This window comes from Brienomyrus brachyistius, unplaced genomic scaffold (assembly GCF_023856365.1).
Source record: "Brienomyrus brachyistius isolate T26 unplaced genomic scaffold, BBRACH_0.4 scaffold79, whole genome shotgun sequence".
NCBI lineage: Eukaryota > Metazoa > Chordata > Actinopteri > Osteoglossiformes > Mormyridae > Brienomyrus > Brienomyrus brachyistius.
This window is the reverse complement of record NW_026042354.1, coordinates 315,576-335,306: the sequence shown is the minus strand read 5'-3', so window position 1 is coordinate 335,306 and position 19,731 is coordinate 315,576. Positions and strand designations below refer to the sequence as shown.

At 43.6% G+C, this 19,731-nt stretch overlaps 1 protein-coding gene across 3 annotated transcripts in view; it reads left to right on the top strand.

Moving 5' to 3' along the window:
* The first annotated feature begins 425 nt into the window (after positions 1-425).
* The window catches only part of LOC125726912 (NACHT, LRR and PYD domains-containing protein 12-like), a 62,835-nt gene continuing 43,529 nt past the window's right edge, over positions 426-19,731 (top strand). The window contains exons 1-4 of one of the 3 annotated variants that reach the window (XM_049003391.1): positions 426-517; positions 12,623-12,742; positions 13,269-13,382; positions 19,527-19,590. In XM_049003391.1, coding sequence (XP_048859348.1) covers positions 12,663-12,742; positions 13,269-13,382; positions 19,527-19,590 — 258 coding nt within the window. In that variant the 5' untranslated portion in view covers positions 426-517; positions 12,623-12,662. Of the gene's footprint in view, positions 518-765; positions 1,226-12,622; positions 12,743-13,268; positions 13,383-19,526; positions 19,591-19,731 lie in introns of those variants that run through there. The other 2 variants (XM_049003392.1, XM_049003389.1) reach the window with 2 other exon arrangements.

Below are 19,731 nucleotides of genomic sequence, written 5' to 3'. Positions count from 1 at the left end.
GTTACAAGCCAGCACCAGCGCCTCAATGCCTCATTAGCGCACCCTATTAAGAAATAAACCCCACTCGCAACAGGTAGTGCTTGCTACAAATAACATTTGCAACAAAGTCTCCAACACGCATGGTTCATGGTCTTACCGGCTGTCCGTTCAGAGTCTACTTTTCAGTACACAATCACAGCACAGTTCCAGAAGCACTTGGTGTAGATTTGACCCTTTGCTTGTCGCGCTACCAATGCGTTTTGCCGACTTTATCCAAAATAAAGAACAGGTGCGTCCGTTAATGCCTTCCCCTCGGGTGCACACAGGTGAGTAAACTTTGGTTCCGCATGACCACTTGCGTGAACGACGTAACCACTTCCTGGAATGACGTTCATCGCAACAATTGTTATATTATATTTTCTGACGTTGTATGTAAGTAAAAAAAACAGGCACTTAAAGGGATAAAGGCAGAACCGCCATTTTATCAAGAAACATGAATATGATTCTGGAGTAATATAAAGATATTCTGCGTTTCAAGGTAAGATCATACTCGACAGATGAAACTAATAATATAATAAGCATGTTTGGCGCAGCCTACTTATATAGTGGGATTTAATATACGTCCGTACGTAAAGTTACTGCGTCACAGAAGAGTTTTCGAATTAACATCAATAATATTTAATTACTAAAGCGCAGCCGTGAGTTCGCCTAATATACGGTGCTGCCTAAAAATGGACTGAGGGGGTATTTTGAAGCTATATTAAGTTTTTCTCTTTTTTCAGTGCTAAGGATAACTGCTATTGTGCCAAAACATCCGGGTTAAACTCATGACTTAACATTTTATTAAATCACGGTTTTACCACGGATCTGTTCTGTGTTCTGCAATCTGAAAGGTGTTGATTAGTTGTAGTCATACTTTGCAGTCGTATTTAAACTGTTTATAGTAAATATTACGCAAGTCTGGTTTTAATGATAGGTAAACAAGTCAAATTCTACCCACAGCGCAGCTGAATAACAGGAGGTGGTGTGTGTATCGCACACACGCATACGTAAGGAATAATTGACGACGGGCCGTTGAATAATTAGAAAATAATGCACACCCGAGGTGGTGATGAGGCCACGACGCGAAGCGGAGTGTGTGGCGTCATTTAAATGGTCTACCATTTAATCGAGCAGGCACTTAAAGGGATAAAGGCGGAGTCTCCATATGATTGTGGAATAATATAAAGATATTCTGCGTTTCAAGGTAAGATTATACTCGACAGATAAAACTAATAATATAATAAGCATGTTTAACACAGCCTACTTATATAGTGGGATTTAATAAACGTCCGTACAGTATAGTAAGGTACTGCGTCACAGAGATGTTTTCGAATTAACATCAATAATATTTAATTACTAACACGCAGCCGTGAGTTCGCCTAATATACGGTGCTGCGTAAACATGGACCCGGGGGGCAGGCTGTAATATTTTGAAGTTATATTAAGTTTTTATTTTTTAATTGTTGAGGATAACTGCTATCGTGCCGAAACATCCGGGTTAAACTCATGACTTAACATTTTATTAAATCACGGTTTTACCACGGATCTGTTCTGTGTTCTGCAATCTAAAAGGTGTTGATTAGTTGTAGTCATACTTTGCAGTTGTATTTAAACTGTTTATAGCAAATAGCACGCAAGTCTTATTTTAATAGTCGGTAAACAATAAGTCAAAATCTACCCAAGACGCAGCTGAATAACAAGAGGTAGTGTGTGTGTATCGCACACACACACGCACATATATACCGTTCCATTAACTTCGACACTGCTTATTTTTCTTCATAAATAAGGTCAATGTACGTGAAGTTTTTAGGGGGAAAAACCTGCAGTTTTGGAGAAAACGGGGGCTAATGTTAATTTTAAAAATGCAAATTTGGGGTCTACAGCATCTGTCTGTGGATCCCCAAAGTGTCAGCTCTCTGGATGGCTGGACATGAATTAAGGTTATTTTGATAATGATAATTTTGTTAGATGGAGTGTGACAATAAGTCCATCCATCCATTTTCCAAACCGCTTATCCTACTGGGTAGCAGGGGGTCCGGAGCCTATCCCGGAAGCAATGGGCACGAGGCAGGGAACAACCCAGGATGGGGGCCAGCCCATCGCAGGGCACACTCACACACCATTCACTCACACATGCACACCTATGGGCAATTTAGTAACTGCAATTAGCCTCAGCATGTTTTTGGACTGTGGGGGGAAACCGGAGTACCCGGAGGAAACCCCACGACGACATGGGGAGAACATGCAAACTCCACACACATGTGAACCCGGGTCCCAGAGGTGTGAGGCAACAGTGCTAACCACTGCACCACCATGCTGTCCCCTGTGACAATAAGTGATTCTTCAAATCTTTTGTTTCCATTATTATGTCATGCAATGCGTACAGCAGGGGTCTCCATCTCCAGTCTTGGGGTGCGTTTCCCAAACAACGACGGAAGTTAGCATTAACGATGCATACCTACTGTCGTAGTTCAAACTAACCAACATCCGAAGTACGTCTGTTTCCCAAAACCATTGTACCACAGTAGTTTGAACCATGTTAGTTGTGATCACCGTAGTTCGAACTACAGTGGTTTCTGCGCTGATTGGTCAGACTTGCGGCGAGTCGTGCGCAAAACCTAACAAACTTTATAATATCAATGGTGTAACTTTCAAGGCCGGTCGCGTACAAAAACTCGCAAACTGTGTAATATCATATAAATATATATTAATCACACACACGCACGCACGCACGCACGCGCGCGCGCGCGCGTGTATGTATGTATGTATGTATGTATGTATGTATGTATGTGTATGTGTGTGTGTGTGTGTATATATATACACTTTGCCAGGCGTAACAGCATAGTTTGTCAGCTTTGCCATTTCAAAACCTAAAATAACCCTATTATTTCCAGCAACCATACAATACACCCGTGTATTTTTTGACCTGACCACTAGCCCACCTCATATCTTTTTGATATCTCGTTCACTTTTTAAACTAATTAATTAATTAAGCGAGCTGGTGGTGAAATTTAATAAATACATGGAATGGTTCGGGTGCCACTGAGGAGAGGTATGGGAACTGAAGTGGTGTTCATCTAGCTATCCAAGTAGATATCAGTAACTTTTTGGAGAACAGAAGAATTTTTTACTAGTTTTTATTTTGTTATTCGTAATTTTCATATGTTTTTATGTTAAATTATATTTTTTGTTCTAAGAAAAAGTGCACTTACTACCCAGATAAATGGCTTTAAACATTTCTTTTGAGTGCCTAAGACTTTTGCACAGTACTGTGTGTGTGTGTGTGTGTGTGTGTGTGTGTTTTTTATATATATATATATATATATATATTAGTGCTGTCAAGCGATTAAAATTTTTGATCTAATTAATTACATGGTGTGGCGATTAATCTAATTAATCACATTTAATCGCACATACAGACATTACAAGAAGCAGTTACCATTTATTATTGAATTCAAGCCTATAACTTAGGCTACAATGGTCATGACATTTTTTTCACTGACTGAACACAAACCTATGAATTAGGTTACAATATATGTCAGTTGTAACTTATTGAACACAAACCAATGACATTGGTTACAATGTCATATTTGGTTACAAATGACAGTTTTAATTATTACTGAACATAAACCAATGTCTAAGGTAACAACGACCATGACAATTTTGTTTATTACTGAACACAAGCCTATCAACTAAATTGCAATGGACATGACATTGTTATTGAACATAAGCCTGTCACTTATGCTACACTAAATTCTTATTTCTCTTTTAACCAGTTGCTAAGACAGACTAACTTGTTCACATTTTCTGAGTTTAAAGATGACCTTTTATTCTGCACAACAGTGCCAGCCAGTGAGAAAAGTCTTTCGCATGGTACTGTGGTTGCAGGGGTGGCGAGCTAAGGAATGTTTGCGAGCTAAGGAAGACAGTGTGGCATGGGCTCCGGCATGAGCGTACGTTGACCACCACTCTAGAGGACACTGATCCATTGCAATACTGGGCTCAGCTCTGTAATGATGTAAATCATTGCTTTGGTGATTTTCTTCCTCTGAATCAGAGTCTGAACCCAGCAGGAAGATTCTCTTCTTAGCTGGCTCATGTTTCTCACAAGGCTGTGGAGTATTTGCGCTGAGTCCTCCTTCCTCTAGTATTTTCTCAAGGCTAGACCACACCTGTTCTCTCTGTCCTCTTGATAGGCACTTCAAGTCCTTAAAACGTGGGTCAAGTGCTGAAGCTAGTTTTAACCATTCTCCAGTCTTGAACCCAGCCACATAGGATGGATCCTCATCAGAGACTCTCATTACATGGTGAAGGTGGCAGAATGCAGGAAGCATTACAGAGCAGGAGACATAAGCCTCAGCCCCAAGGAGTTCAGTGACACACCTGATAATACAAACCATAAATAATGTTCAGTGCATTTAGTTTAGGCAACATAAGTTAATTTATTTAACATCAATTACAAAGGGTGATTTACTGGAAAATACTTTTTTTTTTTTTCCATTTGTTCATTTTATGACGTCTTAAAAATCTTAAATATTTTTAGGGTTGTAATTCTTCGTAAGAGCATTTAGGCATGATATTCCATTTCACAGTCTATGACAACATGCATAAAACAATAATATAACATGGTACTAATGTAATGTAACTTACTTGCATGTTTCAAGAAGGTTCTGCAACTTGTGCAGTTTGTCAGATGCAGTCAGCATGACTAACTTGTGTTTCTGTTGGGCCAGAGTAGTCTTAACAGCCTCTTCATTCCGTAAGAGAATGCGATCATATCGAGTGACAAGTTCCACCTCGTTGACACGTCTTGTATCAGTTGCTCTCTCTGTTGTCCTAGGGAAATTTTTTGTTGATGAAGTTCTTCTGTATTAGCAGGGCTGTGCTTAAAATGTGCAACAATTTTGCGACACTTTGTCATCCACTATCAGAGAGGCAAACAGTAATGGTCCGCTGTAATACATGGGCAGCACACGGCATGTGATGAAAGGGAAGCTTTCTTGCCGCTGCGACCATGTTGCGTGCGCTGTCAGTTCCGACTGTGGTCACCTTTTCCTGGACTCCCCAGTCGTCAGCCACTGTTAGAAACTGTTCGGCACATGCATCAGAATAGTGCCGTGTGACTGACTTCAGCACAGTTAACGCGAAGGACGTAAGTTTCCAGTCACAATCGATTATGTGCGCAGTAACACCTAGATAGTCGTGATTACTGATCGACGTCCAGTGATCTCCGGTTAGGGCCACGTGGTTAGCATGAGCTAAGTTGTCCCGTTTTTTGATATTTTTTCTGTGTCATACAGCTGATTTATTCTCGAAAGTACTGTACCTCTTTTCGGAAGTGTGTAGGTTGTGTCGGAGGAAGCGATTCGAAATGCATCCGAAAGCCCCTTGTCTTCCACAACATTAACAGGCCTACAGTCCATTGCAATCCATTTAGATATTGCATTTGTTAATGATTGCGATGTAGACTTACTTAATTTGCGGTGACTCGTCTCAGTCAGCGTGGTTTGGCGGAGCTTGCTGACTGTCGCAGCCGGAGGTGAGGTGACTACCGAGCTCGCTAAAGCATGCTTTGAGTTCAGGTGGTATTTCAAACTGGAACTGCTTCGATGATAGGCAAGTTCCTTGTAACAAACAACGCAAATGACTTTGGTTTTATCAATGGCTCCACTAGCATCTCTTTTGTATGTAAAATGGCCCTTTAGCCAGCCATGCAGTTCTTCGTCCTTTTCGTTTTGCATCTTGTTAGTTTTGTTACTAGCTTGCTGCAGTTCTACAAAGTGTAACGTCACATGACTATAGGGGGGCGGGGCGCGTTAATTGCGTCAAAAATATTAATGCGTTATTTTTTTCTGTGATTAATCTAATTAACACGTTAAATTTCCAGCCCTAATATGTATATATGTATATGTGTATGTATATGTGTATATATGTATATGTGTATATATGTATATGTGTATATATATGTATATGTGTATATATGTATATGTGTGTGTGTGTATGTATGTATATGTATATATGTGTATATGTATATATGTCATCAATTTATTGTCAGTCACATAACACCAATAATATGAATAACTCAGAAGTAGCAATATATAGCGGCAAAATAACGAGACGCTTCTTGGAGTGTTAAACAGAAGAACTTTTAGCTATGACACTGCATTTTGTGAAAGATGCTCCATCTGTAATTATGCTGATTTCAGTTTATTGCGTTTCAATCACAATACGAACACTTACAGATTCTTCATCCGACTTTGTTGCTTACAGAATGTTAGTGGCTGACTGGAAAAAACAGGTGCATGTAATATCCAAACATTACAGGCATCATTTGCTGAATACAAAGGCATGGACTCGTACTGACCGCTGTAGTGTCATTCTACTCTCCCATTATGGCACTGACACCTGTCAGTGATGAAGGAGTACCTCATCAAAGTGCTGTACTCTTTTTCTAAGGCGACTGTTGTCCCTCTGAAGTTATGTGTGTAATGAAGAAACACCCAATGGTCTGCATAGGACTACAAATACACACACGTACACATACAAGGTGTCACGGGTCGTGGGCAGCGATCGCGACGGAGAGCGGCGATCGTGCGGAAGGAGCAGGCAGGCAAGCGGGATACGGGGAAAACGGGGTTTTATTAAGGGAAACCGGAGCAGGACGGGAAACAGACATTGACAACATCAATGACGGACGAAGGACTCAGGTAAGACACGGACTGAAATAGACAGGACTGAGCAAATGAACTGGATACAGCTGGGTACAATCGGGAGAAAACACGTGGGTAATCAGGGGGCGTGGCACACAGGAGGAGCAGACGAGCCGGGCATGACACAAGGGATAATGAATTATTATTATTATTATTATTATTATTATTATTATTATTATTATTAATTTTGGGTTTTATTCTTTTCTTTTTATTTTAGTTTTTTCATTATTTCTCAAATTTTTGTTACTATATTTGGCGACGTGTACCATATGGCACGATGACCACTGGGTGCACAACATCCTTTACCGAGCAATATACACTAACTGCATATGTTACTACAGGGGTGGGCAATCTTATCCAGAAAGGGAGGCTGTGTTTGCAGGTTTTTTTGGGATGACCGTCTGATCAGTCGCTCAAACGCATATGTGCGAACTCTTGTCTTCTACGGACTACTCTACGTACTTAGTTGCAGCGAAAAGTTGCATGGCTAACGGCCTTTTCTGGACAAAAACCCCTGTGCTAATACAATACTTTGCAGTCTGAGAATTCTCCCTATTGCTCACTATAGACAGTTACTGTACGTATGACCAGTAACCATGTACGTTTCAAACTACATTTTCAGGTGATCATAGAGCTAAATTATTCCTTATTAGGTATTAAAGATTATTACATTTCTTACTTAGATGATGACTATACCCTTCTTAGGCTGCATTTTCCACCATCGCTGACGTACTACGCAACTTAACAACAGTGTTTGCGAATGTTCATTCAAACTGTGGTTTTCGGAAACACTTGCGTGGTTTAACGATGCATCATACTACGTGAGTCAGCAGTATCGTTACCTCCGTAGTTCGAACTATGGTTTCAGGAAACACCTGCATTGTACTTGCATAGTTCGAACCACGCAAGTTGCTAACATAGTTAGCAGCTGTGGTTTTGGTAAACGCACCCCTGGAGAGATACTGTCCAGTAGGTTTTCTGTCCTACCTGGCTTCTGATGAGTTACACATGTTCCTGGTATTTACCTGAGAACAGGTGTGACTGGACAGTATCTCTCCAGGGCCGAAGATGGAGACCCCTGGTGTACAGTGTTTGATATGGATTTCAAATTAAATTATATTATGATGAAATTTTTATAAAAAAATATTTTTTGGTGATAGAGAGAGAGAGAGAGAGAGAGACTTTATTTATCCAGAAGGAAATTTAGGTGTGCAATAGCTTATACACAGTCTACATACACATAGGCACACAGACCTATGACATTCACGCGCACATACATACTGCAACAATACAATGGAAAATAACAGGAGGGCAGTGTGTTATACAGGCCTGAACACTTAAGTCCATCACACTCCTCCCCTTCCATGTGACGTTGAAGAGCTGTATGGCCCTTGGGACAAAGGACCTTCTGAGCCTGTCTGTTCTGCATGACAGCGACAGGAGCCTATCACTGAACATGCTCTTCTGTTTGGAGAAACAAACACAATCTACTGGAAATAAAGTATTAAATTCTATCCTTGAACTTGTCACTATTTATGAAACTACTAAACTTCTCAACCTTCTTACATATGATGGTCAACCTTGGTAACACATGATGTCGTCTTGTAGCTTCCATCAAACTTGACTTTGATCACAGCCTCTTAGGTGAGACGATTTCAGAAGCCCACGCATTTACATATATGTAAGTTGTACACATAATAGTTACATCTTTTATTAACTGCAGGATATAATGTGGAGCCCTTTTTGTGACAGGATATTAACGTCATTTGTAAGGTATTCATGAGATAAATATCTAGTGCCCCGTTTTGCTGGGAGGAACCTAAACGATACAGCTCTGACTGCAGCCTGTTGACCATCCGCCAAACCTGCTCCCTCACCAATTACAGGAAATTAAGGCCCAGCTCATATAGCTACATAAATTTCCATCAAACGGCTGATTACCTTTTATTTTCTGTATTGACACTGACAAACCTCCTCACAGGAAGTGGACATATACATTTGCTTGTATTTGGCTTTTACTTAGTTTTTAGTTGTAGTTATTTTAATCAGTTCAGCATAACTGTTAGATCTGTTGTTACTGTTTCTGTCATGTTGTCAATATTTAAAATAAACAACTTTTTAATCATCTAAATTTTGTAGTAGATGGTTTTAAACAGTATACCTACATGTGGGTTAAATGGAAAAAATCTACCCTAAGAACAGTTGTAGGAGATTATTTACAATGTCCAGACATTTTACTGTGGAATATGGTCATTTGTAAAACAACACCATTCTGGCATTTTGAAATCTCGGTGATAAAAATAAAAGTTTTGCTGTAAGTATCTCAGATTTCAAAATACCTCCCAAGCCTAAACTAAGAACTTTAAATCTTTTCAACACTGCATGTGATATTAACGTACTGCACAATAACATAATACATATGAGGTATACACAGTTGTTCATTATTTACACTTTGCATCAGGCCAGTATGCCACCGCACTGCATGATGGGAATCCCCAGCGCTACAGTATGCAGTTTGATTCTGGAGTCTGGATAGGTATATAAAAAGGACAGCTAGTGTGGAAGTATTACACTGTTCACATTTAACATCAGACCAGCATGCCACCGCACTGCATGATGGGAATCCCCAGCGCTATAGTATGCAGTTTGATTCTGGAGTCTGGATAGGTATATAAAAATGACAGTATGGAAATATTACACTGTTCACAAGCTAATGCAACAAATTGGCTAACTGTGTATTTTAAAACAATCTGAATTATTCATGTTTTTGACTGTTGGGGAAAGCGCCTGGCGTTTCCCCCCCAACTCCACACTACACTTTGAATTACGAGACAACACACTTTAAAGTTTTACTTGCGCAAGGGTACCCACACTCTCAGCAGAGTGTGCTACAAAGGGTGGTTCCCCTTGGCTCCTTTATTTATAGTCAGTGGGAGGTGCAAGAGTCACGCAGAATAGGGAGGTGAGAACAAGAAGAGAAAGTTCTGGTTTTGCTAAGGCTATTATTAATATAATGTAAAGTATGAGGCTAGAGGAAAACAAAATAATGTATATACATATTTACACTCATTGCTGATCATACAGGAGTGATAACAAAATGTTTAATAACAGTTTCTTCAACCTAACATTGACAAAAGCACTGATGTGATGCCCAGGGCATCATCTGGGGGCGCTGACTTACTGTAGCAAATCCCCCCCCCCCCTTCCCAAGTATGGGATTTTAAAATGTAAATGAGTATATATAATAATAGTCAGGATGTTTATAAATGTATTTTTGCACAAATGTGGATTGGCACGATACATAAAAAACAGAACTATCCATCCATCCATCCATCATCTCCTGCTTAGTCCGGAGTCGGGTCGCGGGGGCAGCAGCCTCAGCAGGGAGACCCAGACTTCCCTCTCCCCGGCCACTTCGTCTAGCTCCTCTGGGGGGATCCCGAGGCGTTCCCAGGCCAGCCGAGAGACATAGTCTCTCCAGCGTGTCCTGGGTCTTCCCCGGGGTCTCCTCCCAGTGGGACATGCCCGGAATACCTCCCCAGGGAGGCGTCCCGGAGGCATCCTGATCAGATGCCCGAGCCACCTCATCTGGCTCCTCTCGATGCGGAGGAGCAGCGGCTCTACTCTGAGTCCCTCCCGAATGACTGAGCTCCTCACCCTATCTCTAAGGGAGAGCCCAGCCACCCTGCGGAGGAAACTCATTTCGGCCGCTTGTACCCGCGATCTCGTTCTTTCGGTCACTACCCAAAGCTCATGACCATAGGTGAGGGTAGGAACGTAGATCGACTGGTAAATCGAGAGTTTCGCCTTTTGGCTCAGCTCTCTCTTCACCATGACAGACCGATGCAGCGCCTGCATGACTGCTGATGCCGCACCGATCCGCCTGTCGATCTCCCGCTCCATCGTTCCCCCACTCGTGAACAAGATCCCGAGATACTTAAACTCCTCCACTTGGGGGAGGACCCCATCCCCAACCCGGAGAGAGCACTCTACCCTTTTCCGACTGAGAACCATGGTCTCGGATTTGGAGGTGCTGATTCTCAAAAAAAACAGAACTATCTCTGAAATAACTTGAAACTGTTAAAGTTTAATGCCATCCTTTATTGTTTATTCCATGTTTAACACAAATCACACTTTACTTTCGATTACACAGGTCTGCAATTTTTTTTCAGGTGCCAAGGTTTTTTTTTTAATGGATTTAAGGTATTTTGAGAGTACTGAATTTAAAAATCCTATTACTTTTGCTGAATTGGTTCTAGTTTTGAGATAATAGACATCCATGAAAATGATGCATTCCCCCAATGAGACTTGTGTGTGATAACAAATGCAATAGCTTTTGCTCTGTCTTTTCACACTCTAACAGTGTCTTAGGTAATGAAATATTGCCTCTGTATCACAACACAACCCTGTAAAGTGCTTTGAGACAACTTTGTTGTGAAAGGCGCTATATAAAAATAAATTGAATTGAATATTGGCAACTGTGCTCACAGGAACATGAAGCTGCTTGGAGAAGGTTTTATAGCCTTTACCTTAAACACTGTTATCTGTAATCTCCTTTCTGAGCTCCTCAGACAGATCTCTCCTCTGCTTTCTCTGGACCATGTTCAGTGTGGTGACACAATGATACCAAGCAACACAGTAGCATGATGTTTCCCTTTAAATTGTCTGAATGGCTGATGAAAAGCTTTAAGGCACCTGTGACACTAATCAAGGTTAAACACTTAGTTTAAAACATGACTATAATGCATGTTGAATAATAATGCATGTATAATAATGCATTATACATGACTATAATGTCCATACTATTTTAGCATATCTTTGTAAAATTGTATCTTTTTACAATTTTATTGGTTTACTCGTATATTAAAGGCATGCAGGTATATATCAGATAATTGCTTTTAATTGAATCACTTTTCAGGAGAAATTAAGCATTGTTTCAATGAGCTGTAAGGGTACCAACACATTTTGATTTGATTGATTGATTGATGAAACCCTTTATTGCTGTTGCAATACACCATGTCACTAGTCACAACTACCAGCGAAAAAACTGACTATCAACCCGACCATACATACACACAAACATCACAGTAGGGGGTAGACCGGTCGGGAGACGGGGGCAAACAGAGAGAAGATAAGAAACAGAATAACATGAGGAGAGAGGAGGAGAATAAATGGGGAGGACATTGTAGGAACCGAAAAAAACACCTCAGCAACATAAGCACATGGTCACTACACCTTACAACATAAAATGACACAACTTGCAACAGGTGAGGGAAAAGGGGTGGTGGAGGTAGTCCAGCAGAGACAGACAGCCATCCGGTCCTGCAGCCATGGAGGTGCTGGTCACAGACCCGCCTGTTCACGCTGGGGGTATGAAGCGGCGAAGGCGTGGGATGGGGGGAGGGTGCGGTAAGTCCTTGGGATTGGGGGAGAGGAATGCAAGAGAGTCTCACTGCCTTGTTCATCTGGGGGAGTTGTTAGTTCAGCAGCGGCCTTGGCCGAGGCCAGTGCTGATTAGGGGGAGCCAAAACCTGATAGAATAGGGTTGTTTGGGTTTCCGGGCGAGAAGCTGTAATTTCCAGCTCCACTAATGTCCACGCTGGTCTCCGCCATCCAATAACCTTTGCAAAGCCGTGAGCTTCTCCGTAATGTTATCCAATTTGCAATCAGTAGTCACAGTCCGAGCGCTAACAGCTCTGCCCACTCCATCAATCATTCCGGCCAGCCTAGTGGGGCTTTGAGCGGCTGTCACCGTTTTATTCAAACGTTTCACGACGTATGTATCTCTTTACTATGTGTAATACTGCATATGGAACATAATGGATGTAAAAGTGCTGAGTACTTGATATTGTGTATTTATCTATGTATCTATTTACCCTTCATGTTCACAGAGACCCCAGTAGGAATCATCTGGTCTGGATCAGCACAGAAATGGAGAAGGAGAGAAGAAAAAGAAGAGCTGCTTCTGAAATGCCCCCCCCTGTGGGGTGTAAGAGAGAGAGCACTGAGAGGTAACAGTGTTACAGCCCACTAGCATGCATGTCTCTCTGGGTCTATAGTCAGGCCATAACATAAAGTAACCTGGGCTCCTAGCTAGGGCTGGTCAGTGGGCAGCACTGTAATATGTGTAGCTTCATAAAAAGACCTCGCCATCTTCTTTATTCACCTTTTTATTCCACAATCAGCCAGTTCTTTTGTACTAGAGCCGAGCAGCAGATCATCCCTCCTAATCAAAGTGGCCACATAACAAACTAAACAAATAAATTATATATACAGGTAGTAAGTAACACCAGTCAAGTTTTATTATGGAGGTTTTTAACAGTGACACTAAACCTTTCATATAGGAATTTAAATTTTAGGTTAAACAATTTATTTCACATTATACCTGACTGTAAATAAGTCTGTTCGCATCAAGAGCTTCACAGCATATCAAAGTACATGAAGGCAGAGCAGAAGGATAAACAGCAGTGTGATGCCGTCCCCATTGTATGAATTATATTTATACCATGAGGGTTTGTTTCCTCTCACTGCCCTCAGTGTCCTGATGAAGAGAGCAGACTCCCCTGTACCCAGCTGTGCTTCCCTGAAGAGTGACAGGTCAATGGAACACCCGCTCTACTTCAATAAGGGACATTTTCCTACAGAACAAAGGTAAATGTGCATTTAAACAAACACTGTTTAAAACACTCAGGCTCTCAGTCAAATGGCACAGAGACACATACAAGCTATGAGGAAAAAACACTTATAATAAATGCTTTAATGTTTGCCTTTAACAAATTCCATCACCTTGGAGAATTTAAACAATAGTTTTATCTGTATTCGAAATAAATAACATCTGATGTAAATAGGTTTTACAGTAATCCTCATCTGACTTCCTGTGAGCCGGACTTGGAAGTTATTTAATTGCAAAGTGGATTTTGAATTTCCGTCCCCATCACAGAGCTGGAAAGAAACTGGTTTGCCTGATCCCTCCTGTATATCCATTACAGAATGACTCAAGAGTAGATTATCAGCTTGTAGGACGGATGCTTCTCTTCTGATAAATAATTGCACTCTCATGAATTCATCAGATTATGCTCTGACTATGGCTTCAGTTTAACATGTTTAATGGAACTATGTGGCTTAGTAATGAGCCAGTATCATCAGACACAAAAGAGAAGGACTATTGGTTTCTTTGCCAAAGGTGACTTTTAAATGTTTGCTGATTCACATCATAATAAATGTGACACTGCAGTGGTTCTCATCCCCTGAGTATAAAATAAGATAATTTGTTGATCCCAGGGGCAAATTCTGTTGCGTACAGCAGCAAAGTGCAGAGACACAAACATACAATGTAAAACAGAGACAACGTGCAAAGACAGCAGATATAGTGCAAGTAAGACATAATGTTAAAAATAACATTTTTAGAAGTAAACAAAATTTCTGTAGGATAACAAGTTTAAGAAGTACACAGTACACAAAGAAAACAATCCTGAAAATAGAATATTGTTAATAAATATAACCAAAAAACGGTTGTGAACAGATGTTTACATGATTAAAAACATTTTTTTCTACATTAAAAATCGGGCATTGAAGCTGGGTGTGGGGCCTGTACATCTACAGCAGGCATTGTGGTGTCTAACGGCAGCAGGCAGGAAAGATCCCCAGTAGCGCTTCTTAGCTTACGGTGGGGGAATGAGCCGGTGGCTGAAGGTGCCCCAAGATAGCGCCCCCTGGAGCCTTGGCTGGGTTATGGACCCGGCTAGTGGGACAAATTAACCACAAGGGCCCCAGCATATAGAGTTCATGCTGCCCACCAGGGCTCCTGGGGCCCTTTCCACATACAGTGAGCATTAACTTCCAGGGTCCTCAGGCCCCCCATCATATAGAGTTGGCCGCCTGGGTCGCTTGGTACATGCCGGCCACCGGAGGTACTTGGTTGTGAGCTGAGCCTCAAGGCCCCCTGGTTCCTCAGCATGGACACTGGGGCAAGATTAACATCAGGCTCACTGGCCCCCATCTTCCATGCGCTAACTGGCATGTTACAGTAACACTTTCCCAGAGTGTTAATTCAGAATATTGGGGAACTTTGTGCTTATATCACAGCTACTGCTACACTGGTGTCATTCAAAAGCTGCCATTATTTTCCCATGTTTGTGTCAAAGACATTCATTTTTAATAAAATTACCTCTGTCATTTGGACACTGGGCATTAATGATAGCTAGCTAACTTCAGATAACATTACTCTGTCTCTTTAAGTCTGTTGCTGCTACTTTGAGCATTACTGTAAGTCTAAACATTGGCCAGTAATACCAGCTAAGACTGAAAGGTCGGATTGATGCAAGTATCTTGATTATTATTGAATATTGGTTAATAACTGATATAATGTGTATCTCTGTATATTGTTTCTTCCATCTTCATAACTGACATTTATTATTATCCATCCATCCATAATCTACCGCTTTTCCGGGTTGGGTCGCAGTTTAAACAGGGAAACTCAGACCTGCCCCTCCCCGGCCACTTCATCCAGCTCCTCTGGGGGAATTCCGAGGCGTTCCCAGGCCAGCTGGGAGACATAGTCTCTCCAGCGTGTCCTGGGTATTCCCTGGGGCCTCCTCCCAGTGGGATATGCCTGGAACACCTCACCAGGGAGGCGTCCAGGAGGCATCCTAATCAGATGCCCGAGCCACCTCATCTGGCTCCTCTCGATGCGGAGGAGCAGCGGCTCTACTCTGAGTCCCTCCCGAATGACTGAGCTCCTCACCCTATCTCTAAGGGAGAGCCCAGCCACCCTGCGGAGGAAACCTATTTCGGCTGCTTGTATTCGTGACCTCGTTTTTCTGGTCATTTACCTACAGCTCGTGACCATAGGTGAGGGTAGGAACATAGATCGACTGGTAAATCGAGAGCTTTGCCTTTTGGCTCAGCTCCTTCTTCACCATGACAGACCCATGCAGCGCCTGCATCACTGCTGATGCCGCACCGATCCGCCTGTCGATCTCTCGTTCTATCCTTCCCTCACTCGTGAACAAGACCCCGAGATACTTAAACTCCTCCACTTGGGGAAGGACCCCCTCCCCAACCCGGAGAGAGCACTCCACCCTTTTCCAGCTGAGGACCATGGTTTCGGATTTTGAGGTACTGATTTTCATCCCAGCCGCTTCACACGTGGCTGCGAATAGTCCCAGTCTCTGCAAAAAGCAGAGACCTAATCCTGAGACCACCAAACCGGACACCCTCAATGCCCTGGCTGCGCCTAGAAATTCTGTCCATAAAAGTTATGAACAGAATCGGTGACAAAGGGCAGCCCTGACGGAGTCCAACCCTCACCAGAAACAAGTCCGACTTATTGCCGACAATGCGGACCAAGCTCTGACACTGGTTGTTACAGCCCTTATAAGGTAAGGTAGCCACCAAATACTCCTGGAGCACTCCCCACAGGAGTCCCCGAAGGACGCAGTCAAATGCCTTCTCCAAGTCCACAAAGCACATGTAGACTGGTTGGGCAAACTCCCATGCACCCTCCAGTACCCTGCTGAGAGTTCAGGGTCCTCTCTCAGCTGGTCCACTGTTCCACAGTCAGAGCAAAAACCACACTGCTCCTCCTGAATTCGAGGTTTGACTATCCGACGGACCCTTTTCTCCAGCACACCTTAAAAGACCTTACCAGGGAGGCTGAGGAGTGTGATCTCCGTATAGTTGGAACATACCCTCTGGTCCCCCTTCTTGAAGAGGGGGACCACTATCCCGGTCTGCCAAATCCAGAGGCACCGCCCCCGATGTCTACGCGATGCTGCAGATGCGTGTCAACCAAGATAGCCCTGCAACATCCAGAGCCTTGAGGAACTCCGGGCAGATCTTATCCACCCCCAGGGCCGGGCCACTGAGGAGCTTTTTAACCATCTCAGCGACCTCCACCCCAGAGATAGGCGAGTCCACCCCCAAGCCCCCAGACTCTGCTTCGTCATTGGAAAGCGTGTCGGTGGGATTGAAGTGGTCTTTGAAGTATTCCTTCCACCGACCCACAATGTTCCGAGTTGAGGTCAGCAGCGCCCATCCCCACTATAAACAGTGTTGATGCTGCACTGCTTTCCTGCCCTGAGATGCCAGATGGTGGACCAGAATCTCCTCGAAGCCGTCCGGAAGTCGTTCTCCATGGCCTTGCCAAACTCCTCCCACACCCGAGTTTTTGCCTCAGCGACCACCAAAGCCGCATCCCGTTTGGCCTGCCGGTACTCATCAGCTTCCTCTGGAGTCCCACAGGCCAAAAAGACCCAATAGGACTCCTTCTTCAACTTGACGGCATCCCTCACCTCTGGTGTCCACCAGCGGGTTCCGGGATTGCTACCACGACAGGCACTGACCACCTTACAGCCACAGCTCCGGTCAGCCGCCTCCACAATGGAGGCACGAAACACAGCCCATTCGGACTCAGTGTCCCCTGCCTTCCCCGGGACATGGGTGAAGTTCTGCCAGAGGTAGGAGTTGAAGCTCCTCCTGACAGGGGATTCCTCCAGGTGTTCCCAGCAGACCCGCACTATACGCTTGGGTCTGCCAGGTCTGACCGGCTTCCTCCCACTACCCCCAGCAGGTGGTGATCAGTTGACAGCGCCGGCTCTTTCCTCACCCAAGTGTCCAATACATGCGGTCGCAAGTCCGACGACACGACCACAAAGTCGATCATCGAACTGCGGCCTAGGGTGTCCTGGTGCCAAGTGCACATATGGACACCATTATGCCTGAACATGGTGTTCATTATGGACAATCCGTAACGAGCACAGAAGTCCAATAAGGAAACACCACTCGGGTTCAGATCAGGGGGGCCGTTCCTCCCAATCACGCCCCTCCAGGTCTCACTGTCATTGCCCACGTGAGCATTGAAGTCCCCCAGTGGAACAAGAGAGTCCCCAGGAGGAGCACTCTCCAACTTCCCTTCCAAGAACTCCGAAAAGGGTGGGTATTCTGAGCTGCCGTTTGGCGCATAAGCGCGAACATCAAACAGTCAGGATCCATCCCCCCATGCAAAGGCGAAAGGAGGCTACCCTCTCATCAACCGTGGTAAACCACAATGTACAGGCGCAATAAGTATGCCCACCCCCACTCGGCGCCTCTTCCCATGAGCAACTCCAGAGTGGAAGTGGGTCCAAGCCCCCCCCAAGGAGGCTGGAGCCAGAGCCCAAGCCATGCATCAAGGTGAACCCGACTATATCTAGTCGGAACCTCACAACCACGCGCACCAGCTCAGACTCCAGAGAGGTGACATTCCATGTCCCTAGAGCTAGCTTCTGCAGCCGAGGATCGGACCACCAAGGTCCCCGCCTTCGGCCTCTGCCCAACTCGCACTGCACCCGACCCCTTTGGCCCCTCTTACAGGTGGGGAGCCCATTGGAGGGGGGACCCACGTGCTTTCTTCGGGCTGTGCCCGACCAGGCCCCATGGGTGCAGGCCTGGCCACCAGGTGCTCAACATCGAGCCCCACTTTCCTTTCCAAAATGATGCACAAAAGCTACAAGACCAATTTCCCTGCTAAAACAGCCATACGCAGCGAAAAGTGATAGAACTGAAAAGTCAGTTAGCAGCACAGCAGTCAATTTTTACCAAGCCGAACACCAAAAGACTGCAACGATAGCGTCCCAGTGCCAGCAGTCCCACTAAGAAGAAATATGTTTATTTACACTTTTTCAATTTGGAGAATTACCTGGATTTGCATGGATTTGCTGTGTGCTTGTTAACTATGTAGAAAGGCAATAGCTAGAGTAATAATAGAGTAGAAAAGTAATAGCTATGGCTCCCTATTTGAACTGGTAGATCTTGGCACACTGGCCACTTGAAAAGTAGATCTTGAGTTAAAAAAGATTGGGTAACCCTGGAGTAGGACATTCCAGAGAGAGTGGCGCATGCTGATGACATCATGCACATTATATCCACTGGGATGGAGAACAGGTGCACCATGATGACAAGTTGATAGGCACCGCCCCGTCTGATGCTCCCTGCTCATCCGCAAGTCCCAGGTCGCTCGCAGGCCACTGCATTGATATGGAGGGGGGGATTCACTGTTTGCCGGTTGCATAGGAAGCTGTGTGCTCAGTCTGGGGGGGTAGCCCTGTAGGTGCTGAAGGACAGATTCAGCCCATTAGCCCTGTAGGTGCTGAATTTAACCAACAAGCTATTTATCCACTTTCTTGACTGAATGAAATGCTGGTATTTAGCTCTGCTAATCAAGTGAATCACTCTGAATGTCACTGGGTACAAAGGGCTGCATAGAAAACTGTCCTTCCTGCCTGCTGTGTCTCTGTGTGCTGGGGCCTGATGTTACTGGTTCTCTTCTGCTGTCATGAGAAAATTAGGAAGCTGCCCCAGTGAATAAAGCTTAACATGGCAGATACATCTTTCCAGACTAATATACCACAGTAACAGCAAGTTTAATGGGGAGCTTTTCAGCTTTTCTATTACATTTGTGTAGATTAGGCGTCACCAACATGGTGCCCGCGGGCACCAGGATGCCCCAAAGCACCACATGAGTCGCCCGCGGACCTATTCTAAAAATAGCACAACTCACCATTGAGCAGCGTCTAAAATTTAATTATATCCTGTTGCTATTCTTCTTTAACCAAATTTGCATTTATATAGATTTGAAAATGACAATATATAAAAAAAGCATTTAAAACATGTTTATTATACATGAAGTTTAAGAGGGAGTTTCAAACTGGTAGCCCTTGGTATGGCTCAGTACTCGTGAAGTAGCTCAGTTTCAGAAAGGCTAGTGACCCCTGGTGTAGATGAATTGAGGCTTTTATGTTTCTACTTTATTCACAGAGACCAAATGGAAGAATGCAGTTCAGATCTACATGATAAATCGGGTTTATCATCCATATCGAAGGTCTGTATTTGTTGCTGATATATATATTTTATTATCTGTTATGTGAATTAACTTTTATACGGCCGTATAATAAGAAATTCATTATGTTAAAGGAAATATATTTAAAACTATGATTCACAAATGAAACTTTGAAAAGATTTG